Source organism: Salarias fasciatus, chromosome 1 (genome assembly GCF_902148845.1).
Source record: "Salarias fasciatus chromosome 1, fSalaFa1.1, whole genome shotgun sequence".
Classification (NCBI taxonomy): Eukaryota; Metazoa; Chordata; class Actinopteri; order Blenniiformes; family Blenniidae; genus Salarias; species Salarias fasciatus.
Window position 1 is genome coordinate 1,673,869 of NC_043745.1, and position 24,904 is coordinate 1,698,772.

General features: G+C 47.1%; 1 protein-coding gene across 1 annotated transcript in view; it reads right to left on the reverse strand.

The window, feature by feature from the left end:
• itfg1 (integrin alpha FG-GAP repeat containing 1) overlaps positions 1 to 24,904 on the reverse strand; it is a 183,227-nt gene that overhangs the window by 42,494 nt on the left and 115,829 nt on the right. The window contains exons 11-12 of the mRNA XM_030082604.1: positions 20,992 to 21,142; positions 19,026 to 19,134 (exon numbers count right to left, since the gene is read on the reverse strand). Coding sequence (XP_029938464.1) covers positions 19,026 to 19,134; positions 20,992 to 21,142 — 260 coding nt within the window. The remainder of the gene's footprint in view (positions 1 to 19,025; positions 19,135 to 20,991; positions 21,143 to 24,904) is intronic.

A 24,904-nucleotide genomic window follows, 5' to 3' on the forward strand; every position in this document is an offset into this window, starting at 1 on the left:
TTATTCACATATAACAGCTGCACCCCTTTTCTGTGTCATAACTTTTCACTCATATTTCACTTTACTTTTTATACAGGGCGTTTCTCAGAGACCTGGGACTTCAGGGGAAGGTCACCCCTCAGCAGGCTGCAAAAAAGTGGGAAAATTAAAAAAAAAAACAGCAAGGTAATCAGAGGAATTTTAATGAGATGCATAACAACTCATAATCCTGAAGTCCACTTCAGTCCACTATAAAATGGTCCTGAAAACATAATATAATGATTTGCAATGTGGGGTTTTATATGTGTTTGTTGCAGGACCTAAAAACTCCTAAAACTGGATCAGGGACTGACAGTGGGGAGACAACGGCTCGGTGCCAGGCCTTCGATCGACCCTCCTCTGTTGGTTTCATCCTTTGTGGCTGCTGAGGATCCTGTTCCAGTTCTTTTGGTGAGGCTACTGAAAGGCATTACAAAAATTAAACAGTAAAATGTTGTTTATGTGGAATGATGCGATTAGTGAAGCTACAGTTTTATTTTTGTGGCCTTATCACCTCGTTCTGGCATATATATCCCTCTCATTTGTTCCTTTTTTCTTTCTTTCAGGAAATGGTTGAGCCCAGAATGATTGAGACCCCAGAGCCGAGCCCCTCTATCGCCTCCACTTCAGGCATCGCCTCTACCTCAGGGAGCTAACCTGGCAAAAGCCATATTCACATGTGCAGCAACGAATTGCTTCACACGTCAATCTGGGATTTCACTCAGCAAATCCGTTCGGGGAAGGAGGGACTTGCTGTAGAACTCTTTGCCTTCATTGGACGGAAGGACACAGTGCGCCGCCTGACCATGTTTGGTTTCAGCCAATCACTGCAAAGGAAAAACCTCCTGCTGATCATTTTTCTAAGACGCAATAGAGGATTCATCCAAAACAGATTTAATCGCTGTCGGGATATCCATTGTTTTCGCTAGCCATGCTAATATTATTAGCAGTCCGTCGCTTCCTGCTTCCGTCAAAGCTTCACGTCCCGCCCTAAACGACGCGTGATTGGTCTGACCGAAAAAAATCCGAGTGTGATTGGTCCGGCCAAAAAAAGTCTGATCCCGAGCACATAAGGCGCGAGCGGTACAAGATGGATTCTCCTGGTGTGTGAGAACAAATACCGCGAGAATTCCGCTTGACGACAAGGTTATCAGGGAGCACCTCTACCTTAGGCGCATCCATGGAAACCTGCAGCTCACCCCGCACCTTGGCTACCTCCACCCCTCCAACCCCTTCCCCGAAGAAGAGGAAGAAGAGCAACAACCTGACTCACTTTTTGAAAGAGGAAAGTGCAAAGGAGCAGAAGTGCCACAAAGAGAGTGAAGCCAGAACGGAGCGTTTCTTGAGCCTTTTTGCCAGATGCAAATAATGAATCCCATGGTGTGTCGCTCCCTTTTGCACATTTTGTTATTGTTATGGCTAGTTAGATATATAAGAGTACGTTCTATACTCAGATTGTTCTACAGAACTACTGGTTTGACCAAAATGTTTATTTTGGTTGTTGTGCAATATTGATGGTGGATGTTCACACACAGCTTGATCCTTTTACATGTTTATACTATTTTATTAATTTTGGAGCAAAAAAAGTTAAAACTGTTGCTGGTAATGCCAATTGCATAATAAAATGCATTCTTTCTAATTTGTATGAATTATTATTAACATTTTTATGCATGCACACAGAAAAAGCAGAAAAAACAATCCAATTGCCCAGGAGAGGGAGATCAGTGCAGCTGGAGACGCATCGTAAGTTCTGTCGTAAAGAATACCGGCGTCGGTTTACTACGTCACGGGCGACTACTGATGACGTATGATGATCTCGAAGGGTTGTCCCATTTCTTAGGGGGGAATTTCAGGCCTTACCCCTTGACACTCCGTTTCAAGGGCTGGGGCTAGGGGAAGGGATGAAAAATAGAATTGGAATTGGGCCAAATTTTTCATGAAAGTTCGAGAGACAAAGTTGCATTGTGGGAAGGAAGGAACACCTGTCATGTCACTTCTTGAGCTTTAAAAGCTGAAAGCCTGTGTTTGGTGTTTTGGTACCTTTAAAAGTTCAGTGAAGTGCACTGAAGCTTTCAGACACAAACAGAAGACAGTCTCTGTGGCTCAGTGGGGATCAGAGTCTTCGAGGAGGGCAGAAGTCTGGCCCGGAACAGGCCTGCATGTAATTACAGCTCCATCATCATATCACAGGCGTCACACCAAAGTCCTCTGAGAAGGACACAAACGATCAATACCTGCTCCATGTGGGATTCTGGGTGGCTTGTTGGAACTTTGTGCTTTCTGGGGGTCAGGGTGCTTTCACAGCTGTGGATGACAGCTTAAATCAATAACTGTGGGATTAAACCGCCGCTTGTGTGAAGTCAGTCTCATTTGGGATTATGAGGCAGGAGGAAAAACACTGCAGAGGGTTTTAAATCCAAGACACCGTGACCTCGGTGCAAACTTTGCAATCTCCTCTGTGGAGGATTTTGATTTCTTATTTCTTGAGCTGCATTTTGTCGTGCTCACAATGTTTTCACACATCCAGTGATACCTGTTCTCGCCACAGTGGTATCTCTGTGTGCTTGACAGGTCAATTAACTGCGTGGAGACACATTTTCTGAAGGCTCCCCTGCTACTCTGTGGACCACGGCACAAATGGTTCCCGTGAATCAAGCAGGCATCAATCCTCCATTAAAATCCAGGCTGAAACTCTCACATGTGACGGGGCTCAGCCCTTTCCCACGTCTGATCCTGCTGATCAGGAACCGTTTACTGGGGAGTACGGTGCTGAAAAACCGAGCTACGACAAACTGAGGAGACTTAGAGAAGCTAGAAGAAGCTAAGAGAAGCTGAAACAAGCTAAGACAACCTAAGAGATGCTCAGACAAGCTAAAAAAAAGCTAGGCGAAGCAAACAGAAGCTAAAACAAGCTCAGACACGCTAACAGAAGCTAAACAAGTTAAAACAAGCTAAAACAAACAAAGAGAAACTAAAACAAGCTAACAGAAGCTAAAATGGGTCAAGAGAAGCTAACAGAAGCTAAGTGGGTCACAGTCTGAGGACAACATAACGGACAGCTGATCCTTTACAGAGAGACAAACCAGTCTGACACTAAATGGACATATTGATAAAGACAGTCTGTGTTCTTGGCAGTGTGAATAAAAAAAGAGTTGCTTTCACTCCTGTAGTTGTAATAAAACCTCGCTGGGCACCTGATGATGGTACCTGATGAAACCCAGGAAAGAACCCAGGATGGAGACACTTTACATGTGAACTGACACGGCCTGACTGTGCACCATGTGTGACAATGGAGAAATTAGTAGCTTTAATCAGCATGAGAGGGGACGGACACACACACACACACACACGCACACACACTAGAAATTTCATGACACAGACTGAGGAAGGCAGAAAGGCAGAGAGAGACAGAAGCAGAGAGACATAAAGAGCGTTGGTGTAGGAGTCCTTCACATCTCAGTGGGCACGCCATCGCTCCAGGAACACCGTGAGTCAGGCTGGCTGAGCGTGTGTGTGTGTGTGTGTGTGTGTGCCGCCTCGGCTGTCACTGCACTTGTCAGACCCACAGAGTGTGTGTGAGGCTGCTCTGCTCCTGCTCTCTGTTCTGCAAGCTTTGGTTGACATGGAACAAGAACATAACAGCTCCTCCATGGACGGAACAAGATCCTGCAAGAGCTCTTCCAAGGAAACATGGTCTGAGCCTGACTCTGAGACGCACGCACGCACACACGCACGCACGCACGCACGCACGCACACACTATTTTTCTGAGTAATATTCAGACGGATGGCATACCCACTGCAGGACTCACCTAAATGGAACGAGCGAGCGTGTGTGTGTGTGTGTGTGTGTGTGTGTGTGTGTGTGTGTGTGTCTAATACCCCTTTCCCACTGAAACTAGCAGGTCGACCTGCTAACAATCGACAACTGACTGATTTCCCACCGCCTGTGGACGTGGGTTTAAACGCCGGCAGGCGGCTGCGTTTTTCTGCGCTGATGGTGTCCCATGTTGATGACATCAACAGCGCAACGGAGCACCGCGAGCTAAACAATGGACCAGAGCACCATCCCCGTTACCTGTACACGAATCTCCTCTTCCCCACGGATCCAGAGGAGCTCTCTGGTCTCGCTGTCTTGCCAGTGCCGGGTCATCTTGACGAAGGAAATCTCACACTGTGTCCAGAAACAACAACTAGCGCGCTAACGTAGCCACGCTGCGTCGACGTCATCACGTAAATTACCGCGTCGACCCGGCTGTGCCTTTCACACTCCAGCCGAGCTGGAGGTGAGCTGATTAAAACCTGGGTCGCAATGCCGTTTGAACCCTTTCCCACCGCCATGAGGAGACGATTCTTAGCGGGTTTAAACAGGTTTTCTGGCCGGTGGGAAACGGGTGTAAGGGTGTTTGAAATATGTAGTCAGTCCTTCTGAAACTTTGACACAGAAAAACTAGCAAAATGGCTCTTCTTCATTCTTCCAGACCTTTAGAGGAAATGCTTTGAACACCAGATGGTTGTTATACACTCTAAACACGAACAGTGGAGGACTCTGAGAGCAACACACTCTAAAATCTCATTCTAAACAAAGATACTCATGATCAGACCACCAAGTTGGAATGTCTAAAGTTCTAAAATTACCAAGTCCAGGAAAATATGGACCAGGACCAGGAGAATGGTGACCAGGAGAATATGGACCGGGACCAGGACCAGAGTTTCTGCTGTCTACACAGAGACGAAGCCCAAGCGTTTGCAGAAAACGTCACTATCGTTGTTTCCATGGAGACAGAGTCACAGTGTTTTCAGTAAGTTCCACCTTGGCAGCCATTTTAAAAAAAGCTCCATTTCGAGTTGCTTCGAGTGCCGTTGTGGTGTAACCAGACCCCATGATGCAACGGCAGCGCTCTGTTTCTACCTGAAATGCCTGCTGTGTGAACGGGTCTGTATGTGGGAGGCGGCAGCAGAGGCTGGCCCAGGTGGGGGTGGCAGTGAGTCTGAGTGACCTGGGGTCAGGGTCCCGGCCTGTTTCGTCAGGCTGGGTGTTCAGACTGCGTCTGGGGGCAGCGTGATGACAGCTGCCACTTGCTCAGGATTCAGAGCGAACAGACGGTGTTACTGAGGAGACGGGAGGCCTGGTGGCGTCGTCTTCATCTGAGCTGCCAGCGTGTGGTCTGGAACACAGGAATCAGGTCCTTCCCCACCACGAGGAACCAATTTCTTGGTGTGGAGAGTGTTATTACAGCGAGGCCGTAGTAAGAAGCTGCAGGAACGTGTAGCTCTCAGAAAATCACTCAGACTGGTGTGTCCAACACTCTTCAAAGACTGGAGACGGAAGACGGAGCGTTCAAGTCAGGAGATGAGCTGTTTCATGTTCATATGCAACAATGGCTTCTGATGTTTTGGTGCGACAATGAATGAGAATGAACTGTCACTCCTAATATTTCATTTACATGCACAAACGTTAATTTGAGCTTTTGAATGAGTAAATTAAATGTCTTGACAGGTTCCAGAAGATAAAACATCCATCCGGTTTTTCATCTCAGGAATGGGGAGACAACAATGAGTTCATTTTTAAACTCCTCACAGACAGATTCACAGAAATCATTCATTTCTATATTCCGAAAACAGAAAGTGAAATTTGAACAGGTCATGTAGGAGTTGATCCTTCAGTCACACTGCAGTGAGCTTCAACCTTCAACCTGCTCCAGCAGCTCGAGGATCAACATCTGAGACGTCCGTCCACACACACACCGCTCATTAAAAGTCAGGGATATTGGACTTTTGGGTGAAATCTGAGGATGAATCTTAAATGCACCCTGAGCTCTCCAGGTCATGTGGCCGTCTCTGAACTTTTGATTGTCCAGCTGTTCGGTGTTTCAGGACTCTGGTCAAAGGGCCTGGCATGCTGTAACTTCAGGTGGTCAGTTATTTTTTATTTTTATCGAACGACGGCGACGTTTCAAGAGCTATTCCAGATTTACTGACTGTTCTTAATTTTCCACATGGGAGGGCAAAGTCAGTTTCAAGGTGTAGTACATCGCTGGAGAAGATGCTGCTCCGGCGCACAGCGAGATGCACAGTATGGACTAAGGACTCACACACATTTATCTTCAACATGAGCAAAACACAGAACACTGCAGACTGACTGAAGGAGGTTGAACAAGTTCTGGACCCGTACCACTTCATCAAAGTGAACGAGTACGAACCTTTAGCTATTTGCTGAAAGCACAATTCATTGCCAGCCCTTCAGCCTCTATCTCAGAACCAAGAGTGCCATCAAGTGGCTTCAGAAAATAAAGACAGTGGTTCATGAAGCTTCACCTGTCCAGCACTATTTGCTGATACAGGAACTTATTCAATGTCATTGAGTCTAACCATACGACATATGCAAGCAGTGCACCAAGGTTATGCGTTGGTGCGAACCGCCTCCAAGTGGCCTGTGTATCCACGCCACGGCCCCTCGAACAGCCTCGAAGGTTCCAGGATTCCACTGTGTCTACAGGTACACCTAGAGCAGTGGGTAGCGTCAATCTACACACTGCTCTAGGAGTACTGGAGACTGAGGGACCAAGCTGCGGTGAATCAGTCAGACTTTAATCCTGTAGCATGAAGCATCACTGGAGTGTGAGCCTGAAACCCTTTAGCATGTAGCATGAAGCATCACTGGAGTGTGAGCCTGAAACCCTTTAGCATGTAGCATGTAGCATCACTGAAGTGTGAGCCTGAAACCCTTTAGCATGTAGCATCACTGGAGTGTGAGCCTGAAACCCTTTAGCATGTAGCATGTAGCATCACTGAAGTGTGAGCCTGAAACCCTTTAGCATGTAGCACGGCTCTGATCAGTTACTGATCCACATAGTTCTAACTCTGCTGCTCCAAATGTCTCTGCTGCTTAAGTTTCTGCTGTTGAACCAATGGAGGGACGATGTCGTGGGATCCTCTCTGATCTCGGATCTTTTATGAGAAAGAGCACAACTATCACACCTGATGCCTGATGCTCACTCCACTGAACAGCAATAAAACAGCTTTAGAAGCACTCTGGAATGAGAAAGTATGAAGTCAGGAAACTTTAAACATGAAAAATTGTTATTATTGTGCAATTAACTGATTTAAAAATCAACAACCCAGATCAGCTGACTCAACAGGGACGCAAAGAATTTAACATGGTCCACTAAAATCTATTTGTTATTCTACCACTGAAGCTCAATCTGAGTCTCCCAAATTACCCTTCCAAGTTTTGATGACTGGTCTGACGGTGTAGTTCAGAATTTAAATAGGTCCACACACACACATGCACTCACACACACGCACGCACGCCCACACAAACAGAAAGTACAAAACAGGATGAGCAGACCTTGATGGGAAACATGACATGCCTTGTCAGCGCTAGTGGCTACAAGTGAGTCACCTCGAGAGACACACACACACACACACACACACACACACACACACACACACACACACACACACACACACACACACGCAGACACGCAGACACACTGTACGCACACACGCAACAAACTGACAGCTGAGCTGCATTTGCTCCGAGATGCTCATCACTTCCCATCGTCCTCAGGCTGCTTCTGCTGACTACACACACACAAAGACAAACACAGACACACACACACACACAGACACACACACACACACACAGACACACACACACACACACACACACACACACACACACACACACACACACACACACACACACACACACACACACACACACACACACACACACTCCATATGCATTAAATAACCACCTGCTCCGCTCTTTATTCGTACCGGCAGTGTGTTCTTGGAGGGAGCCTGGTGTTGAATCAATGTGTAAATCAGTAGAAATGAAGATTAGTGCAAAAGCAGTCAGACTTTTATTCACGTAGGAGTTCAGGAAAGCTGCAGTTTGTTTTCATAGGATGGACTCTAGTAGCCCTTTCACAATGGCGTACTGAATCCACCAGGGTCTGCAGCGATCCGCAGACCTTGGCGGATTCAGTACGTCAGTGTGAAAGGGGTTAGGTTCTGAGGGTTAGAAGCTTCACGGCTCAGGATTGGAAATCAGAAATTGACACTTTAAATGTTAGCGGTGTAACGATACACAAAAATCTGGGTTCGATACGTACCTCGGTTCTGAGGTCACGGTTCGGTTCGGTTTCGATGCAGTAGGGAACAAAATGCAAAACCTAAATGTTGTTGTTGTTGTCCATGCCTCCCATGTCCGTGTCAGTGTCGGCTTTGCGGCACATCACCGATGCCAACGCTCTTCTCTCCTGCTACATTTGGGCTCAGCTGTGTTCGTTCCATGCAGCCGCACTGATCCATGCATCCTCCAGAAGCTTTTCCGGCTCTCTAGACTGTTTATCTGCTCCTTTATTTCAGATTATTTCTAGGAAATGAGGCACAGACATTGTCAGTACGTTATCATTTAGTATCAGAGTTTATTTAGCTTTTTTTTTTCTGTTTCTGAATCTCAGGGCGGCGCCCGAGCGATTAGATACTTTCACTCAGGGTGCGAACTATGGGGGGGCAGGGGGGTCTCAGCCCCCCTTGATGAGACATGAGACCCCCTGAAAACATGATTTGTGAAATTTTGGGGCAGCCCTAAATATTGGAAAAATGCTGTTTCCCCCATGTATTTCCTTTAGTTTATTATTATTGATTCAGTATGATCATAATCATGGATTATATGCAGAATTAGGCCAATTTTAATGGATGATTTGAGCATCACTATTTCACTCTAATAAAGATGGCGACCTGCATGCAGTACTTGTCCTCACCATTGAAGTGTGGGGGCGCTATGCCTTAAGCGTCACTTAAAGCAGACATGTTCCCTCCGAGGCACGCGCCCCCCCCCAGTGAGCCCCCCGACAGCTGCAGTATAGTTCGCACACAGACCTCCTCCTCCTCCTGACAGAGTCTGCTCTCTCCGTCCTCCAGCTTTTCTCTGAGTTTCTTCAGACAGAGCTGCAGCCTGTTCGCTTCACAGACTCACTTTTCAAAGTTCGCGTCTGTCATGGTTTGTTTGCTGTGGCGCTCTGGCGCATGCGTGTACCGGCGCGACGTGCGCATACGCGCAACGCGGCCACAAAATCTGTCCTGCGCGCGGACGTCCGTGGACAGAAGTTCATGACATGACGTCCCAGAGACCAATGCGCTACGCGGACATGTGAAGCATGGACGAAGCTGCTAGCAGTAGCAGTCATGGCTGCAGGTGTAGCTGCACATGCTAGCGGCAGAACGTAAACACACGCACCATTCGGCCCGTGAGCCGGGGAAAAAAACAAACTTTGGCCCGTGAACTCACCCGGGGACAGTCCTGCACCGAACCGAACGGCCCGGACCAAAACCGTTCAATACAAATACATGTATTGTTACAGGCCTATTAAATGTGTAAAGTGTAAATGTCTGAGAGCAAAGAGTCCCGTCCACGTGCTGAAACCTGCTTAGGAGTCCAACAAGTGTTCTGAAACGGAGGTTTTCCGACGGGGGGCAATCGCTCAACTTGAAGATGAGCACAATGTCTTTATCACATTTACTCCACATGAAAAAGACATGAACTGAAGGCTTTCTGGAGGTTTAGACAAATATGATGTGCAGGAACCGAGAACCTGAAAAACCTCAACAGGTTTCAGTTCCGGTTCACATTCAGCCCAGTATCACCTCCAGTGGTTCGGAGTGGCAAAACAGAGCCATAACAACCTTTAAATTAAACTTTAAAGCTCTTTGTTGAGGTGCCGAGTGTGGAAGATCAAAATGTCTATATCTTAAAACAAATCCCAACAATTACTCTAGAAGAAGAATAAAATATCACATTTGCCAATTTTAAAGAAACTTTCTGTTACAAATCCAGGGAAATGTCCTCTAATCTTCTCCTGCAGCCGTTTCACTCTTCATGTTTCTCCAAACTCCCCCTGACAGCGTGGCTCTGAGGCTAACGCTAGCTAGCTAGCTTTCATGGCGGCGTCACTGATCTCTCAGCCTGGCTCTCTGTGTTGTGTTGCTACTCTGAAGAAATTTGTTGAAAAAAACAAAACAGAAAACAATGTTTTTTAACTTTCCATCGTTGGCTTGGTGGTTTGGCCTGATGGGCGCCAGATAGGGGCCCGTGTTATAGCACGGGCCTTAGGTTGGACACCCCTGCTTTACATTACCAATTGGGATTAAATATTTGGCATGAAAAGGTAATTTGAAAGAAGTGAGAAAACAAGATTTCTCTCAGGAAGAGTTCATATCAGGGCAGAAGAAACCCAGCCAGGCTCCTCAGAGCCTGAGAAGGATGTGTGTGAGGCCGACGAAGCGCTCAGTGAGGGTCAGCAGAGAGAAGAGCAGGCTGCTGGGTTTGCCCTTCACATCCATTCTACTGACAGGCTGGTGCTGGAGGTTTAAAACCGGCCACATCTCTGAACTCAGCCGTGCTGCAGAGGGACGATTTGAAGACGACACAGGAACGTTTCAGCACAGACACAACGGTTCGTACCTGGAAGTGCTTGTCCAGACTGAAACTTCAGGGCTCAACTCCGGCAACACGCAGCCGGGAGGAGGTTTGAAAGGCTCACACATGAGCACAGTCAACAAATGGCCCGTGGGCCACAATGGGGCCATAAGAAAGGCTAATCTGGTCCACAGGATGACAAACTGAAGTGTTTTCTGAACAGGAAGAGATGTTTCTCATCCATTTAGTGTAGAATGCAGTAATTTATATCCCTCAACACTGAGAAGGCTGCTAAAGGCTGCAAATGGCACACACGTCCATTTTTAACTGTATTCTGCTGCACAGTGAATCATTAAACACTGCATACTGTTGAAACAACACTTGATCTGTTTCAAATAATAAAAATGTTAGTGCTGTATAATGTGTTCATACATCTTCACAATATAAAAAAAACAAAAAAAAAAAAAAAACCAAGAAGAACTCGTCCAGAAATGAGGACTGAAAGGTTATCCTGTCATGTTTCCACTGGCAGGGCTCTCTGCAGCTCACACTGAGCTGTCACTGGCAGTCTGACATCCTGCACCTAAAAGACTTTTCTAGAGAGATCTGCAGCTAATGGACCCATGTCAGGAACATCCACTCAAAAGATGTGACTGAGAGCAAAGTGGAGAAAAGAAAGGACTGAGTGGCAAGCAGACGGGGGGATGACGGGGCTCACTGCAGCCAACAAACTGTGCTGGTTGGATTCATTGGTAACACTTTACTTTGAAGCACCTGGTATAACACATTGTAAGTAGTTATAAACATACATGATCACAGTGCTTTATAACTCACTATACAGCACAGGGTCAGGGTTAGGGCCTGGCATTGTGATCATCTATGAATGTTTATAACTACAGCTACATGTGTTATAATGGCATTATAATGCTTTATAAATGTACTTATAATGTGTTATACAGGGGGGCTTCAAATAAAGTGTTGCAGATTCATTTGATCTCATTCGTTTATATTGTTAATCACTGATCAGTCAGATCTACTCAGAGTCAAGCCGGCTGGTCCGTGTCAGGGCGGCGAGGCGCTGAAGCCAATCCCAGCTACTCTGGGTGAGGGCGGCGTCAGTTTGGACAGTTCTGCAGTCTGTCACAGGGCCAACCGTATTTTTACTGCATTCTTACTTTTTTTTGTGTTTGGCAGTTTTTTCAGTTCACTCTAGACGGCGCTTTCCACTGCTGCTGCTGTAAATTTCCCCACTGTGGAACAAATGACGGGAATCTGAGGAGTGTGTGTGTGGAGTGTGTGAGGAGAGTGCATGTGAAGAGTGTGTGCGTGTGTGTGTGTGAGGGGAACGTGTGTGCCAGAGAAAAGCTCCCAGATGTTTCCCGGTGCAGCTAATCTGCATCCTAATAAGTGAGCAGGAAACTAATCAACTGGTACAGTTCTGCCTGTCAGTCTCTGTCTTCATCTCACACACACACACACACACACACACACACACACACACACACACACACACACACACACACACACACACACACACACACACACACACACTTGTGCCAGTTTAGTGTCCTCCCTCCTCTGCAGTAATCGCCCCTCCATCTGGCCACCAAACATCCCCTTTGTGTATCGATGGTTCTGCACATCTTCTTTGTGTGAAAATGAAACAGTGATGGAGTAATAAAGTTCCAGGATGTTTAGTCTGAGTTCCAGACTGACTGACTGAGATGCTCATTAATGTCCTATGAACTCAAACCTCTTCTGTCTGCTTTCATCTTTTCTCATTGTTCTAAAACCAAAATCCTGTTTGAAAGTCACTTTATGGCTGTAATGCAGAAGGTTAGATAAATAGAGGTGGAACCTCCTTCCATGGAGATGGAACCTCCTCCTTCCATAGAGGTAGGACCTCCCTCGTTGGCTGTGTTCCCACCACACCTCCCGGAGGTTCCACAGTGATCGTGGCTCAGACCTTTCAGTTCCATGTGGTAGCAGTATTGATGCTGCACGGGCGCTAACAGTCCGCTCTCTCTTCCTACATGAGCACGTCTCCATCGCAGCATCTGCAGACTTCATGATGCTGCTCCAGGTCCCGCCCTGCTCGTGCCACATTCCCCACACCTGGAGCACTACTAGCAAAAGCTGAGCGAGTTCTGGGAGCTCCTAAAGTTAGAGGAAAATAAAGAACATCTGTTTTGTGTGGCAGCATGGTGACACTGAAAGACGGTGAGGTTCTTCCAGGTGAGGTGTGCAGGTGTGAGCCTGTGCTGGCTGCAGAGGCAGGAGCTTTGAGGGAGTGTGTGAGTCGAAGGAAGGGCTGTTGGAGCCGCGGTCCTCCAGCGGCCGCTGAGGGGGGTCGTCTGGAGGAACAGGACCATGGCTTCGGTAACACTTTACTTGAAGCCCCCCCGTATAACACATTATAAGTACATTATAGCACTGTATAACTATAGCTGTAAACACTCATAAATGATCACAATGCTTTATAACATCAGGACCTGACCCTGACCCTAACCCTAACCCGATGCTGTATAGTGGGTTATAAAGCATTGTGATCATTTACGAGTGTTTAGAACTACTTATAATGTGTTACACGGGGGGCTTTAAGTAAAGTGTTACCCTGGCTTCCAGAAAGCAGGGCGGGACCAGGTGTGTGCGAGGATGACACCACATGTCAAAACTGAATATGAAGCTCACAGAGTGCGTCTCACTTGTTACAGAGCGGCGCTATTCGCTCTGCGATCAGACGGCGCTGAAAGGAACGCTGAGCAGAACCGCTCAGAGCGTTCAGGGCGGAGCGCAGCCATTAGGCTGCATCCGAGTTTACATTCAGCAGGAAGAGGAGCGACGCTGCTGCTGACAGGCTGCACACACACACACACACACACACACACACACACACACACACACACACACACACACACACACACACACACACACACACACACACACACGCACGCACAGCTGCCTGCTATGTGGAAGTACAAGACACCAAACAGGAAATAAATTCACAGCACTATATATAAGAAGTGACTAAATTCAGGCAGAGGGGGGCAAACGGGGCTGAGGGGGGTAATTCTGTGTCTGCAGTCAAACAAGAGACGGTGAGAAAACACATATTTAAGGAAAAAATTCCCCCAGAAAAAATCTGACATGTTAAGGAAAAAATAGAGAGGAAATTAGGAAAAGCCGAGATGCTCAGTGGAAAGAAAAAAAAAAAAAAAAAAAAGATTTGTCAGGGGGGGAAAAAAAATCCAAATTTGCTGAGAAAAAAACAGTGAAAATTATAACAAAATGCAGAGAAATTCCAGAGATGTTTGAGGAAAACGAGGAGCAGTTTTAGAGGTAAAGCTCAGGAGGAAGCCTCGCTTTGCAGCATCTCTACTAATGTGGAGTCAACACAGAGACACACTGGCTGATAACTGCAATTATACAACACCTGCTTTTACGAGTGCATGGCACTCACAACTTTTCTCATCTTACTGTGTTTCTCCCAAACATAACTGTCTCACAGAGGAGCAGTTTGCAGGCGTGTCTGCTGGTGCTGAGCCCACTCTGCCCGGGGAGAAGGAGATTACATGAAGCCACCAGCTGCCTCTCTCCACCGAGCCCCGGGGCGTTTCATCGACAGGAAGACACACGTGCTGAGCTTCATGCCTTCTCCCCGCTTCTCCCCTCACTCTTATTACCCACAATCCCCACAAACAGCCTTCTTAACATCGCTGAACAGCAAGCGAGCAAAATGTGTGAAACACGGAGCATCAGGAGAAGCAGCAGGTTTAATCAGACGAGGACGGGAACTGAAACTTCAGCTGATCCCCTCAACGCGTTCACCAGTCCTGCGAGGGTGTTTAACACACACCCCGTCCTGCTTCAACTGGCTCCGAACCAAACCGAGGAAACACTCAGTGCTGTCAGCAACTAGTCTTCTGCTTCTGAACTCACACACAACACAAGTTACATCTGGCCCGAAACACCTGAGAGGGACATGATCTGAACTTCTAGAACCACGGAGAGGAACCTGGAGTTACTCTGGACCAGGACCAGAACCACGGAGAGGAACCTGGAGTTACTCTGGACCAGGACCAGAACCACAGAGAGGAACCTGGAGTTGCTCTGGACCAGGACCAGAACCACGGAGAGGAACCTGGAGTTACTCTGGACCAGGACCAGAACCACGGAGAGGAACCTGGAGTTGCTCTGGACCAGGACTTCTCCTTCAGTTCCACATTAAACTGGTCTTCATAACCTCCTTTTTCAGCTGTAAAGTCTCTAAATCAGGAACATGTTGCCTCAGAGTGACTCTGAAACATGAATCCTTCATTTTGCTATTTTTCCCAATTTTTCTTGTTCCTTTTTGGAATCGCTTTCTAATGAACAGTGACAAATCATATAATAATACAAAAATAAGTTCAATGTTTATTCACGTATCATGTGAAAGCTTCATGGACATGAACATTTTACCAGTGAATAGTGATTCTACAGGGTCTGGTGTGCTTGTTCTCCTCATTAGAATATCTATCAGAGGGATAAAAGTTTGGCATCTTTTCCACTTATATTGCATTTGGATGGTAAAACGGGCATTTTCAAAACATCCCACCTCCCTGCGCATGTGACGCTTTTAACAAAACACATTGCTTGGAAATCTGTGGAAAATCCAGTGTGAAATTGCACTTTAGGATGAAGGAGAACTTTACCCCCATCCACTTTCATGCACTGATGCTGAAGGTGTGTCTCCGGTGCTGCAGAGACAACGCCAACGCTGTGTTTAGTATATTATTACTATGTTTATGTTCAGTCAGCTGGAAAGCTGCTTCTTGATTGGCTACATTTTATATTCCTTTTGACATTTCTCTGAACAATCTCTGAGGAGCGCTCAGGACAAAACCAGCCTGATTGTTGAGATGAGTGTGAGGCTCCTAGGTTCTCTAACAGTAGAACAGGAGGCAGAGCTTCCAGCTATCAGGCTCCTGTCATGTGGAACCAGCTCCCGGTTTTTGATAGGGAGGCTGACAGTCTCTTTCCTACTGAATAAAGCTTCCAGTTCCAGCTGCTTCATGACCATTGTTTACTGAAACTGCTGTAGGTTGGTTAGGACTGCTGTAGGGTAGGGCTGCTGTAGGTTGGATAGGACTGCTATAGCTTAGTTAGGACTGCTGTAGGTTAGGACTGCTGTAGGGTAGGACTGCTGTAGGTTAGGACTGCTTTAGGGTAGGATTGCTGTAGGTTGGTTAGGACTGCTGTAGGTTGGTTAGGACTGCTGTAGGGTAGGACTGCTGTAGGGTAGGACTGCTGTAGGTTAGGACTGCTTTAGGGTAGGATTGCTGTAGGTTGGTTAGGACTGCTGTAGGTTGGTTAGGACTGCTGTAGGTTGGTTAGGACTGCTGTAGGTTGGTTAGGACTGCTGTAGGGTAGGACTGCTGTAAGTTGGTTAGGACTGCTGTAGGTTGGTTAGGACTGGTGTAGGTTGGTTAGGACTGCTGTAGGTTGGTTAGGACTGCTGTAGGGTAGGACTGCTGTAAGTTGGTTAGGACTGCTGTAGGTTGGTTAGGACTGGTGTAGGTTGGTTAGGACTGCTGTAGGTTGGTTAGGACTGCTGTAGGGTAGGACTGCTGTAAGTTGGTTAGGACTGCTGTAGGTTGGTTAGGACTGGTGTAGGTTAGGACTGCTGTAGGGTGGACTGCTGTAGGTTGGTTAGGACTGCTGTAGGTTAGTTAGGACTGCTGTAGGTTGGTTAGGACCGCCGTAGGTTAGTTAGGACTGCTGTAGGGTAGGACTGCTGTAGGGTAGGACTGCTGTAGGGTAGGACTGCTGTAGGTTAGGACTGCTTTAGGGTAGGATTGCTGTAGGTTGGTTAGGATTGCTGTAGGTTGGTTAGGACTGCTGTAGGTTGGTTAGGACTGCTGTAGGGTAGGACTGCTGTAAGTTGGTTAGGACTGCTGTAGGTTGGTTAGGACTGGTGTAGGTTAGGACTGCTGTAGGGTGGACTGCTGTAGGTTGGTTAGGACTGCTGTAGGTTAGTTAGGACTGCTGTAGGTTGGTTAGGACTGCGGTAGGGTAGGGCTGCTGGGACACCTGCCGGGAGCTCTCTGTAGCAAGTAGATGAACTTGTCTGGTGTGAGTTTGTTTCTGTCGTCTTCTCTCTCGCTGTCCTCTAACAAACAGCTCTGTGGTCCTCAAGAACAAACACACAATGTTTCAGTGTTTCTTTCAGCCCTGTGAACCGTCTAATTCTGGCATAATCCTCACATCCTGCTATCAAAAGGACTGCAGCAGCATCCTCAGAGCTCACCACTCCCATTTCCAGAGCAGTGTGTCACTGAAGAGGCAGACAGCAGTCACATCAAACATGTGCAGTGCGTTAGAGAAGACCTCCCAGAGAGCTCGGGCTCTGCCAGGCTACTTATCATGCAGATGAAGATACTGCTCAGTCCTGTGATGAGCCACAAAGACATAATCTTCACAGATATGGACGAACATCCAGATGTACACGCTGGGCTACAGGCCCAGCTGCTGCTTCAACACCTCTTCAAACCAGGTGAGCTGTGGTTGATGTAAATGCTCATCATTGATCAGTTTATGGTTTTATATCAAAATCCTTGTTCACACGGTGTTGTTGAGTGGAAATCTAAAACTTTAGTTTTGAGGGCCTGTTTACATGACAGCAGTGCTCAGAGACACGGAAAACGCAACTTTTAGTAAACATTCCGAATCCGTCTCCGTGGAAATGGAGGAAAACAACTTTTTCCCAATGCATATGTGTGTGTGTGATTTCATTACAAAAAAAGAGTTCCTGCTGTCGCTGTGTTAAATGAACATCATTTTCAAAACTTATGTGGAAACAAACATAAAACTGATGTTAATATTGTGTAATTGGGGTCACACATGTTGTGCATTACTACTTTAATGCAGTCTGCATTAGTATGACTAACTGAAAAGAAGTGGGGTTTATTAGATCCTAAACTTGGCATGACAGAAACAGCAGAGAACCTGAGAACAAACAGCAGCTGAGGGAAGAAGGCGATGCAGTGAAATGATGTCTGAAGCGAAGTGTGAGCTGCCGTTTGGCCCTGAGCTTCACGCATGAGCTGAGTGATACGTGTGGATGAGTCGCTGCTGTATGTTTGAGATGTGGAGGATTCAGAAGAGCCCCTCTCCCCCACAACACTAAACAACTGTTCACCAGCTGAAACGGGGAGATGAGCGCCGCTGCTTTTCCTCCTAATGAGGCCGGCAGAGTGACACATTAAACCGTGCGAAGACCACCGTCGAGTGGAAACTATTTCTGCTCGTCTCCCATGTCACGAGCCACCAAAGCTGTTCCAACGCTCCGACTTCACAGGGATCGGTACTGTCGCACTGACAGAAAAACAACAAAAGCAATGAAATCTATTAACTGAGGGGGAGAGCAGAAGCTGTGAGCCAAAAATATATGGAACTATTTGTGAGTGAGAGGAGATGTTGAAGCTGGTACAGCAGCTCGCAGTCAGACGTGGTTTGAGAATAACAGGCTTAAAGTGCGTCTGAAATAAGATGTGAACTATTTCCTTAGAATGTGTGAACATTTAGTCAGACAGAATGAAGCTGATTCTTACTGCCAGTTCTGACAGTCTGCGAGAGTAAGAAGTGACAGGTTACAAGCGGAGAGGAGAGAAAGATGATGAACAGCTCAGTCTGCTCAGGACGGAGATCGTTACTTCACTTCTGAGTGTTCATGTTTAAAGTCCCGTCTCCATGGAGACGGAGGAACGCCAATACGGCTCACACTCTCGACCTGGTGGTCGCGGTAAAGGAGAACTGGTTCTAAAAGACCATACCTGGTAAAATCAATGTGAAATAAATACACCGTGCACCACAGTCAGAGTCAATATTCCTTATGCTCATACTCAGAAGGCGTTCAATCAGAACAGTGTTTTCCTCCAGAGTGTCATCACTGCCAGTTCAGATTCTTCTGGTTCTGGTCCTGGTCTTGGTCCTGGTCCCAGTCCAGATTCACCGTAACAACAATGCAACTTGATGTTCTGTCCATATGAATGTCTGTGTTCTCCACTGTTAATGTTCAGTGTGTTGTTCTCCGCAGCATGCGGGCATGCTTTCAAAATGCTTTACTGAAACAACCAACCAGTGGAGCAACATGAACGCTACATGTCTTTGGTGTGTAAACAGACAGTGTTTTCAGAAGGTTTCCATGTAAATGTGAAACTTTTCTGAAATGAAAGAACAAAAACAAAGTGCCGTGTAAACAGGGCCTGAATATCTTCTGAATGCCACGGATTGAGGTACACTTCCACTGACCACCGTCTGAACACCAACGCAGGTTTAACTTCAGTCTGCACACCACTGCCTTCTTGATCACTCAAATGTTCACATGTGCCACAGGAGTTCTTCAGAAAATTTACATTTTCCTCCATTTCCACGGAGATGGAATCAGAGCGTTTTCAAAAAGTTACAGCTTTAATAACTTCCAGAACTGTTGTCGTGGAAACGAAGCCTGGATCGTCACTCAGATTTGAGAAGACTCGTTCATCAGGCTGGGTTTTCTCCGTGAGGAAGAGGACGAGGAGGAAGAGGACAGATCACTCACCCATCACTTTAACAAAGTAGGCGTCGGCTTCAAAATTGTTCTTCAAAGCGTGGATGATCAAGTCGTCTCTGCCCTCCGCCTGGCTGAGAACCAGCATGTCTAATATACCCTGCAAATGAAGACAGGCACACAGATTAGGGACAACGAGTGTGTGTGCTTGTGTGCATGTGTGTGTGTCTTCTGATGTACATTTTCATCCCTCTCACACACACTGCATGTGGGATCAAGAGCGATCGTATCATCTCATTCCTCCCTCTCTCGGAATTGCTCTGAGTTAAAGAGAGTGTTGGACAAAAAGACGAGTTCGATTCAACAGAGCGTCCAACATTCTGACCGCAGTAAATCTGGATAAGACCAATGCCTGCAGCAGATTCCTGCACACCAATGCTTCACTCCGTGGGAGAGAGCCCAGGCAAAAAGACATTTTCCTTTAACTGCAGTGTGTGAGACGTTTGTGTTGCAGCACTGTGAATCCACACACCTTTAACATGCTCACACCGTCCCTATGGAGCAGAGTGGACGTGCGCACACGCACACGCACACGCACACGCACACACACACACACACACACACACACACACACACACACGCACACACACACACACACACAATGCACTGCTTTGTCTCGTGGTGGCTTCAGAGCAGATCAGCACTGCGTGCTCTTCACTGTATCACTGATGAAAAAGTCATCCCGGCACAACAGCCCGTCCTCACTCCAAATCCACAGCATTGCTTCGGAGAGCGCAGGAAAACAACACAAATGTAAATTATTTTGTTGACGTCGGTGTCAGAAATAGGCTTCAGCCGTAATCCGCTTTACTGCATTAAAGAGATCAAATATTCTTTGTTTGCTGTGCAGGATTTATTCATTTCTCTTTTCTGCTCGGCATGAAGTTTTTTTTAAGTTCACATAATGTGACAGCTTTTCCCAGCATCCATTGCAGTCCTCGCTGAATGCTAGCAACTCTGGCTCAATATGGCAAAGGATGCTAATGACAAACTGCTGACAGACCAGAGGATGAGGAGGGGACTGGTCTAATGTCTCACCAGTTTGCTTAGCACACAATGCCAATCCAAAGCTAACCTGACAGCAGTACGCTATGATCTCAGCTGTCCAGGTCCCTGAAGTCTGATCTCCCAGTCTCCTCCATGACCACAGCGCGATAACATCAAGCAGCTCAGCACTCGGACTATTCCTCTGAACATTAGTGAGAGAACGTGTCACTCCAGAACAAACTTCCTGAGATCTTTAGATCAGCTCATCAGTGTGTAGAGCTTCATGGACCATTTCCACGACCAAGCATCAAGCTTCACGACACCAAGGACAGCGAGTGTCAGAGGCAGTGCTGTAAAACATGATCACAACTCCCACAGAAGCCCTCCTAAACCTGAGTCCCAAACATATCAAGACCAAAACATCCAATTCCCATGTCGGTCGGTCAGTTTTTGAATGAAGACCTGATGTGATAACAGTGTGTGAGTTGTCAACTATAGCCTCGGTTTCACAGCGTCATTTCTGGTGCTGCGGCACGGTACAGGTGGGTCCTGAACGGTACAGGTGGGTCCTGAACGGTACAGGTGGGTCCTGAACGGTACAGGTGGGTCCTGAATGGTACAGGTGGTACAGGTGGGTCCTGAACGGTACAGGTGGGTCCTGAACGGTACAGGTGGGTCCTGAACGGTACAGGTGGTACAGGTGGGTCCTGAACGGTACAGGAGGGTCCTGAACGGTACAGGTGGGTCCTGAACAGTACAGGTGGGTCCTGAACAGTACAGGAGGGTCCTGAACGGTACAGGTTGAGAACAGGTGCTTGGGTTCTATAAACAGCTTTACTCAATGGGAACACACAGGAACCCGACCAGCACCGTGAAGAACCACCAGAAGAGGCGCTGTGGAGGCAGGCTCCAGACGACCTGGTACCGTCACAGGGCTGATAGAGGGCTAACCACAGCAGGAGGGACTTACGTCCTCGTAGATGTCGAAGAAGGTGGCGATGACGGCCTTCTGGATGGCTCCCAGGTCGGGTTGGTCCCAGTGGATGTGGAACATCCGGCCCACACTGTGGCAGCTGGGGATGTTGCAGGGAACGTTCTCCAACAGGAAGGCCTGCTGGTTACTGGGAACAGACAGAGAGCAGATGTCAGCATGGTTCAGACAGAAACACTGAAGGAAAGAGACTGACACCAATTTCAGGGAATTTCCATAAAAACTGACTAAATCCCACAAATTGACATTTATACGTGGCTCCAGATGTCTTTAATTGCTGGAAAGTAAAAACTTTGGATAAATAAACCAAACTTTATGGTTCCAGTTAAAAACGCCCGCTGCGTGCAGCCAGTCAAGGTTAAAGAAGAAACACTGCAGACGGAATATTCAGCAGACCTTGTGCTCCTTGTGTTTTCTGATATTTTCATAATAATCAGTTGTTTTTATTCACATCGTCTTTCAGACACAGAGGGTCAAACAATCAGAACGGTCCAGTCAGGCTGGCTCGCTGCTCCTCTCAGCTCGCAGCGTCTGACCAGTGATGGAGGAACGTCCCGGGCCACACGGCAGGGCTGGAGGGGGAACCAGCAGCTGCAGCCGAGCTGAGCAGGACTCCACATCCAGTCTGAAGCCATGCGGGTGTGTGCAGGCTGAAGCTCTGCTGCAGCTGAACTCAGGTCCGCTTCTTTCACTTCCTGGCTGTTGGATGTTCACGTGTTTTCACTGCCATGTCAGCATGTTAAACCCAGCAGTGAATTAGATCTTCAGCTGGATTCATTACTCTGTGGATGAGTGAATGTAAACACTTTAAAGAGTGAAAGCCGCCGCAGCTGTCCACACTGTACATCCACAGCTCATCGGGAATAAATAATGACGTCTGCCGCACGCACACGGAATGCTGAAGCTCAGCTCCGCTCGCACAGTGAAAACACCGTCAGCGGCGGCCGGACGAACGGAGGACACATCAGGAACCAGTGCAGGGCAGAGAGTTTTAGAAGGGACGCTCCACGGACATGAAACACGTGTGTAAGCTGAGATTTTCCGTGGATCTGGACCTTCTGATGCTGAGATCAGGGTCATGTAATTCGCTCCAGGTTATCTGACCTTCACACTGCAGGACTGTGCTTGATGACGTTAGCTGTGTGTTTGGGAGCCTGAGACTCTGCAGAGCGTTAACCTGCAGCCAGTCAGACGTGTCCCTGTTGTGTGACGGATGCTGCTTCGCTGCACACGGTGTGTATTGTGTTAACACACCAGCTGCTGTGACCACACCCCAGATCTGGCCTCTTTATGCACATTCCAACAAATTAGGAAGATGATGTGAGATCTCATCGCCGTCTCCTCCCCCCTCCTCCGCCGCTGTACGCAGTCACACCTCCCTTTGATTCAGGAACTGATTGATTCTCCCTCTGTCTTTGGAGATGGCTTGCTGTACCTGTTCTAAGATCTCCACAGGAGTGGAGAGCCAGGGAGAAAAAGAGATGCTGCTCTAAAAATAGTATCAGCACAAAGACCTTCCATCTCCCTGAATCTTAAATGAATCCATTTTTTCCCTCAGATTCTGCCCTGAAGGAAATGTGCGACTGTGGAGCGAACTCAGACCCTAACCTGAGACACCTGTCATGCAAGATGTTTTCCATTATTCAAAGAGACTGAATGAGGGTCGTAGCTGCAGCTAAACATTCCCTGACAGCAGTGTGAGTGAGGATGGGAGATACGGCTCCTGCAGCAGTCCTTGATAAAATGCTGATGGATGGGCTCCTCATGTCCCCCACCTTGAAAACTCTGCCGACTTTGGTTGAGCAGACTTATGGAGAATTCTAAGCTGTGAGACAGTGACAAATTAAAAGAGTTTTATACTTTTTAAACCTCGCTACGAGTCAGGAGAGGACAAGTTAATGGTTTCATGCAGACTGCACGAAAACAGGAGACGGAAAAACCAAATCTGCATCAAGCAACATGCACATGAATACTGATAAAGTCTGATCAGAGCGAACCAGGTCTATGTTCAGATCCTGGTCCAGAGCTCTGGCTCCTGTCCAGGAGCAGCTGGTTCTGATCCGGTCTCCAGAGTGGATCAGGTTCTCCTCACTCTTCACCACGCCGTTCAGAGGAACGTCAGAGCTGGACCGGAGGACTGAGGAGGAACACTGCTGTCTGTTCCCCATCCCTCTGAACCAGGAGGAAGGCTCTCATCTTCACTGCTTCCTGCTGCAGCTGGTCATGTCTCAGAGCATGATGGGATGGTCCACTGGCTGACTGGGAGGAGATTCTGATCACTTGATTCAGTCGTCATGGAAATGAGACAATCTGATCTCTGAGACAGAAACGATTCACCCAGACTGGTAGTAGTCAACATGCAGACAGTGAATGTCAAACAGCAGACCCCACTGAGACCCCAAACAGGCCCCAGAGACCCTACTAAGACCCCAAAGAGGCCCTAGAGAGACCCTACTGCGACTCCAAACAGGACTCATAGAGACCCTACAGGGCCTGTAGGGTCTACAGAGACCCTGAATAGAACTGACAGTGACCCCACAGTGACCCCGCAGTACACAGTCCAGTTCCAGTCCAGAGTGAGTAACACCCATCCAGTCTGGTGTTACCGGATGATTCTGAATGCTGATGTTACAAAACAGCTGGCTTCAGTCTAAATGGTCAAATGAGTACTTGTAAAATGCTTGTCAGCCTCTCCAGTGCTTTTAGCTTGGTGTGAGGAAAAATGGTCTCTAAGTGAACAAGCAGGCACGGAAAGCTGTGAACCAGCCGGCTGTTATTCCACTGTATCACTCTGGGTTGTTGCTGGAGAGTGTCTGTCTAATGGCTGCTTTGATTGCTGCTTTTCACAAAGTACACAAGCTGCAGTAATCACCAGCAGGCACACTTTACCCATCACACTGAGTCCTGGCAGCACTCGACGGCTTGATGAGATACTCCGAGGTTTCACATCCAAAACATTTGATTCCACTGATGGCAGTGACGAGCTGAACGAGGCCCAACTTCCACCAAACTTTACTCAAAGTCTGCATCGCACTAATCTGGAGAGAGCTTCCTGAAATGGGACTGAAGTACAGTGAGCTCACAGTGGCAACGGCAGCACGAATCACCACAATCAGAAAGGTGAACAAAACAAAAAAGAACTGCTTCAAAACCTGAAAAGAATAAAAGCTAGATGCAACCGCAGAGAGCAGCGACCAAGACTGATGTACCGAGAGACACACACAGACGTGGCGATTTGTTATAGAGCTCAGACTCCTGAAGGCTCCAGATATTTGCTGGATGAAAACTGAGATTGTTTCAGTGGTTCTTCCTCATTACTTCCTCACTTACCAGCAGAGGCTGGTACCTCTGTAGATTTTTCATTGAGCTGGACTTGGATAATCACTGCAAAACCTCTGACTTTACTCTCAGCATTTCAACATACAGCCGGGAGAGTCCTGTCTTCAAAATAAGAGTTTAAAGAGTGTACGTCCCAGGACTGTCTGAAAACAGTGACACTGTTGGTGTGGTGATACATTTTAGTTGTTCTTCATCATGTATATACTGCCTGAACTGAAATGAGCATCAATACAAGAACTATTGAGTTAAAAAAAAGCCCTACAGGAAGAGACAATCTGGCTGATGAATATTTAAAAAGGAATGAAAACAATAAAACAAAACCTATAGAAACTGCTGTGAAGCATCTCGTAGTCTGGTCAGAAGTCTTACTTACGTCTGTATTTGACTGAACTTGTGTTTCCTGTGAGTCTTTTTGACATAAAATAACTGTTTTTATACTTACAAAAGAAGTCCAATTTAAAGTTTTACAAGATTTTAGCAGTGGTTCTTAAAAAGTCCAGTCGGGTCACATTTCACTTTGAACAGTTTACTTTTGATTCTTCTCTGCATTAAT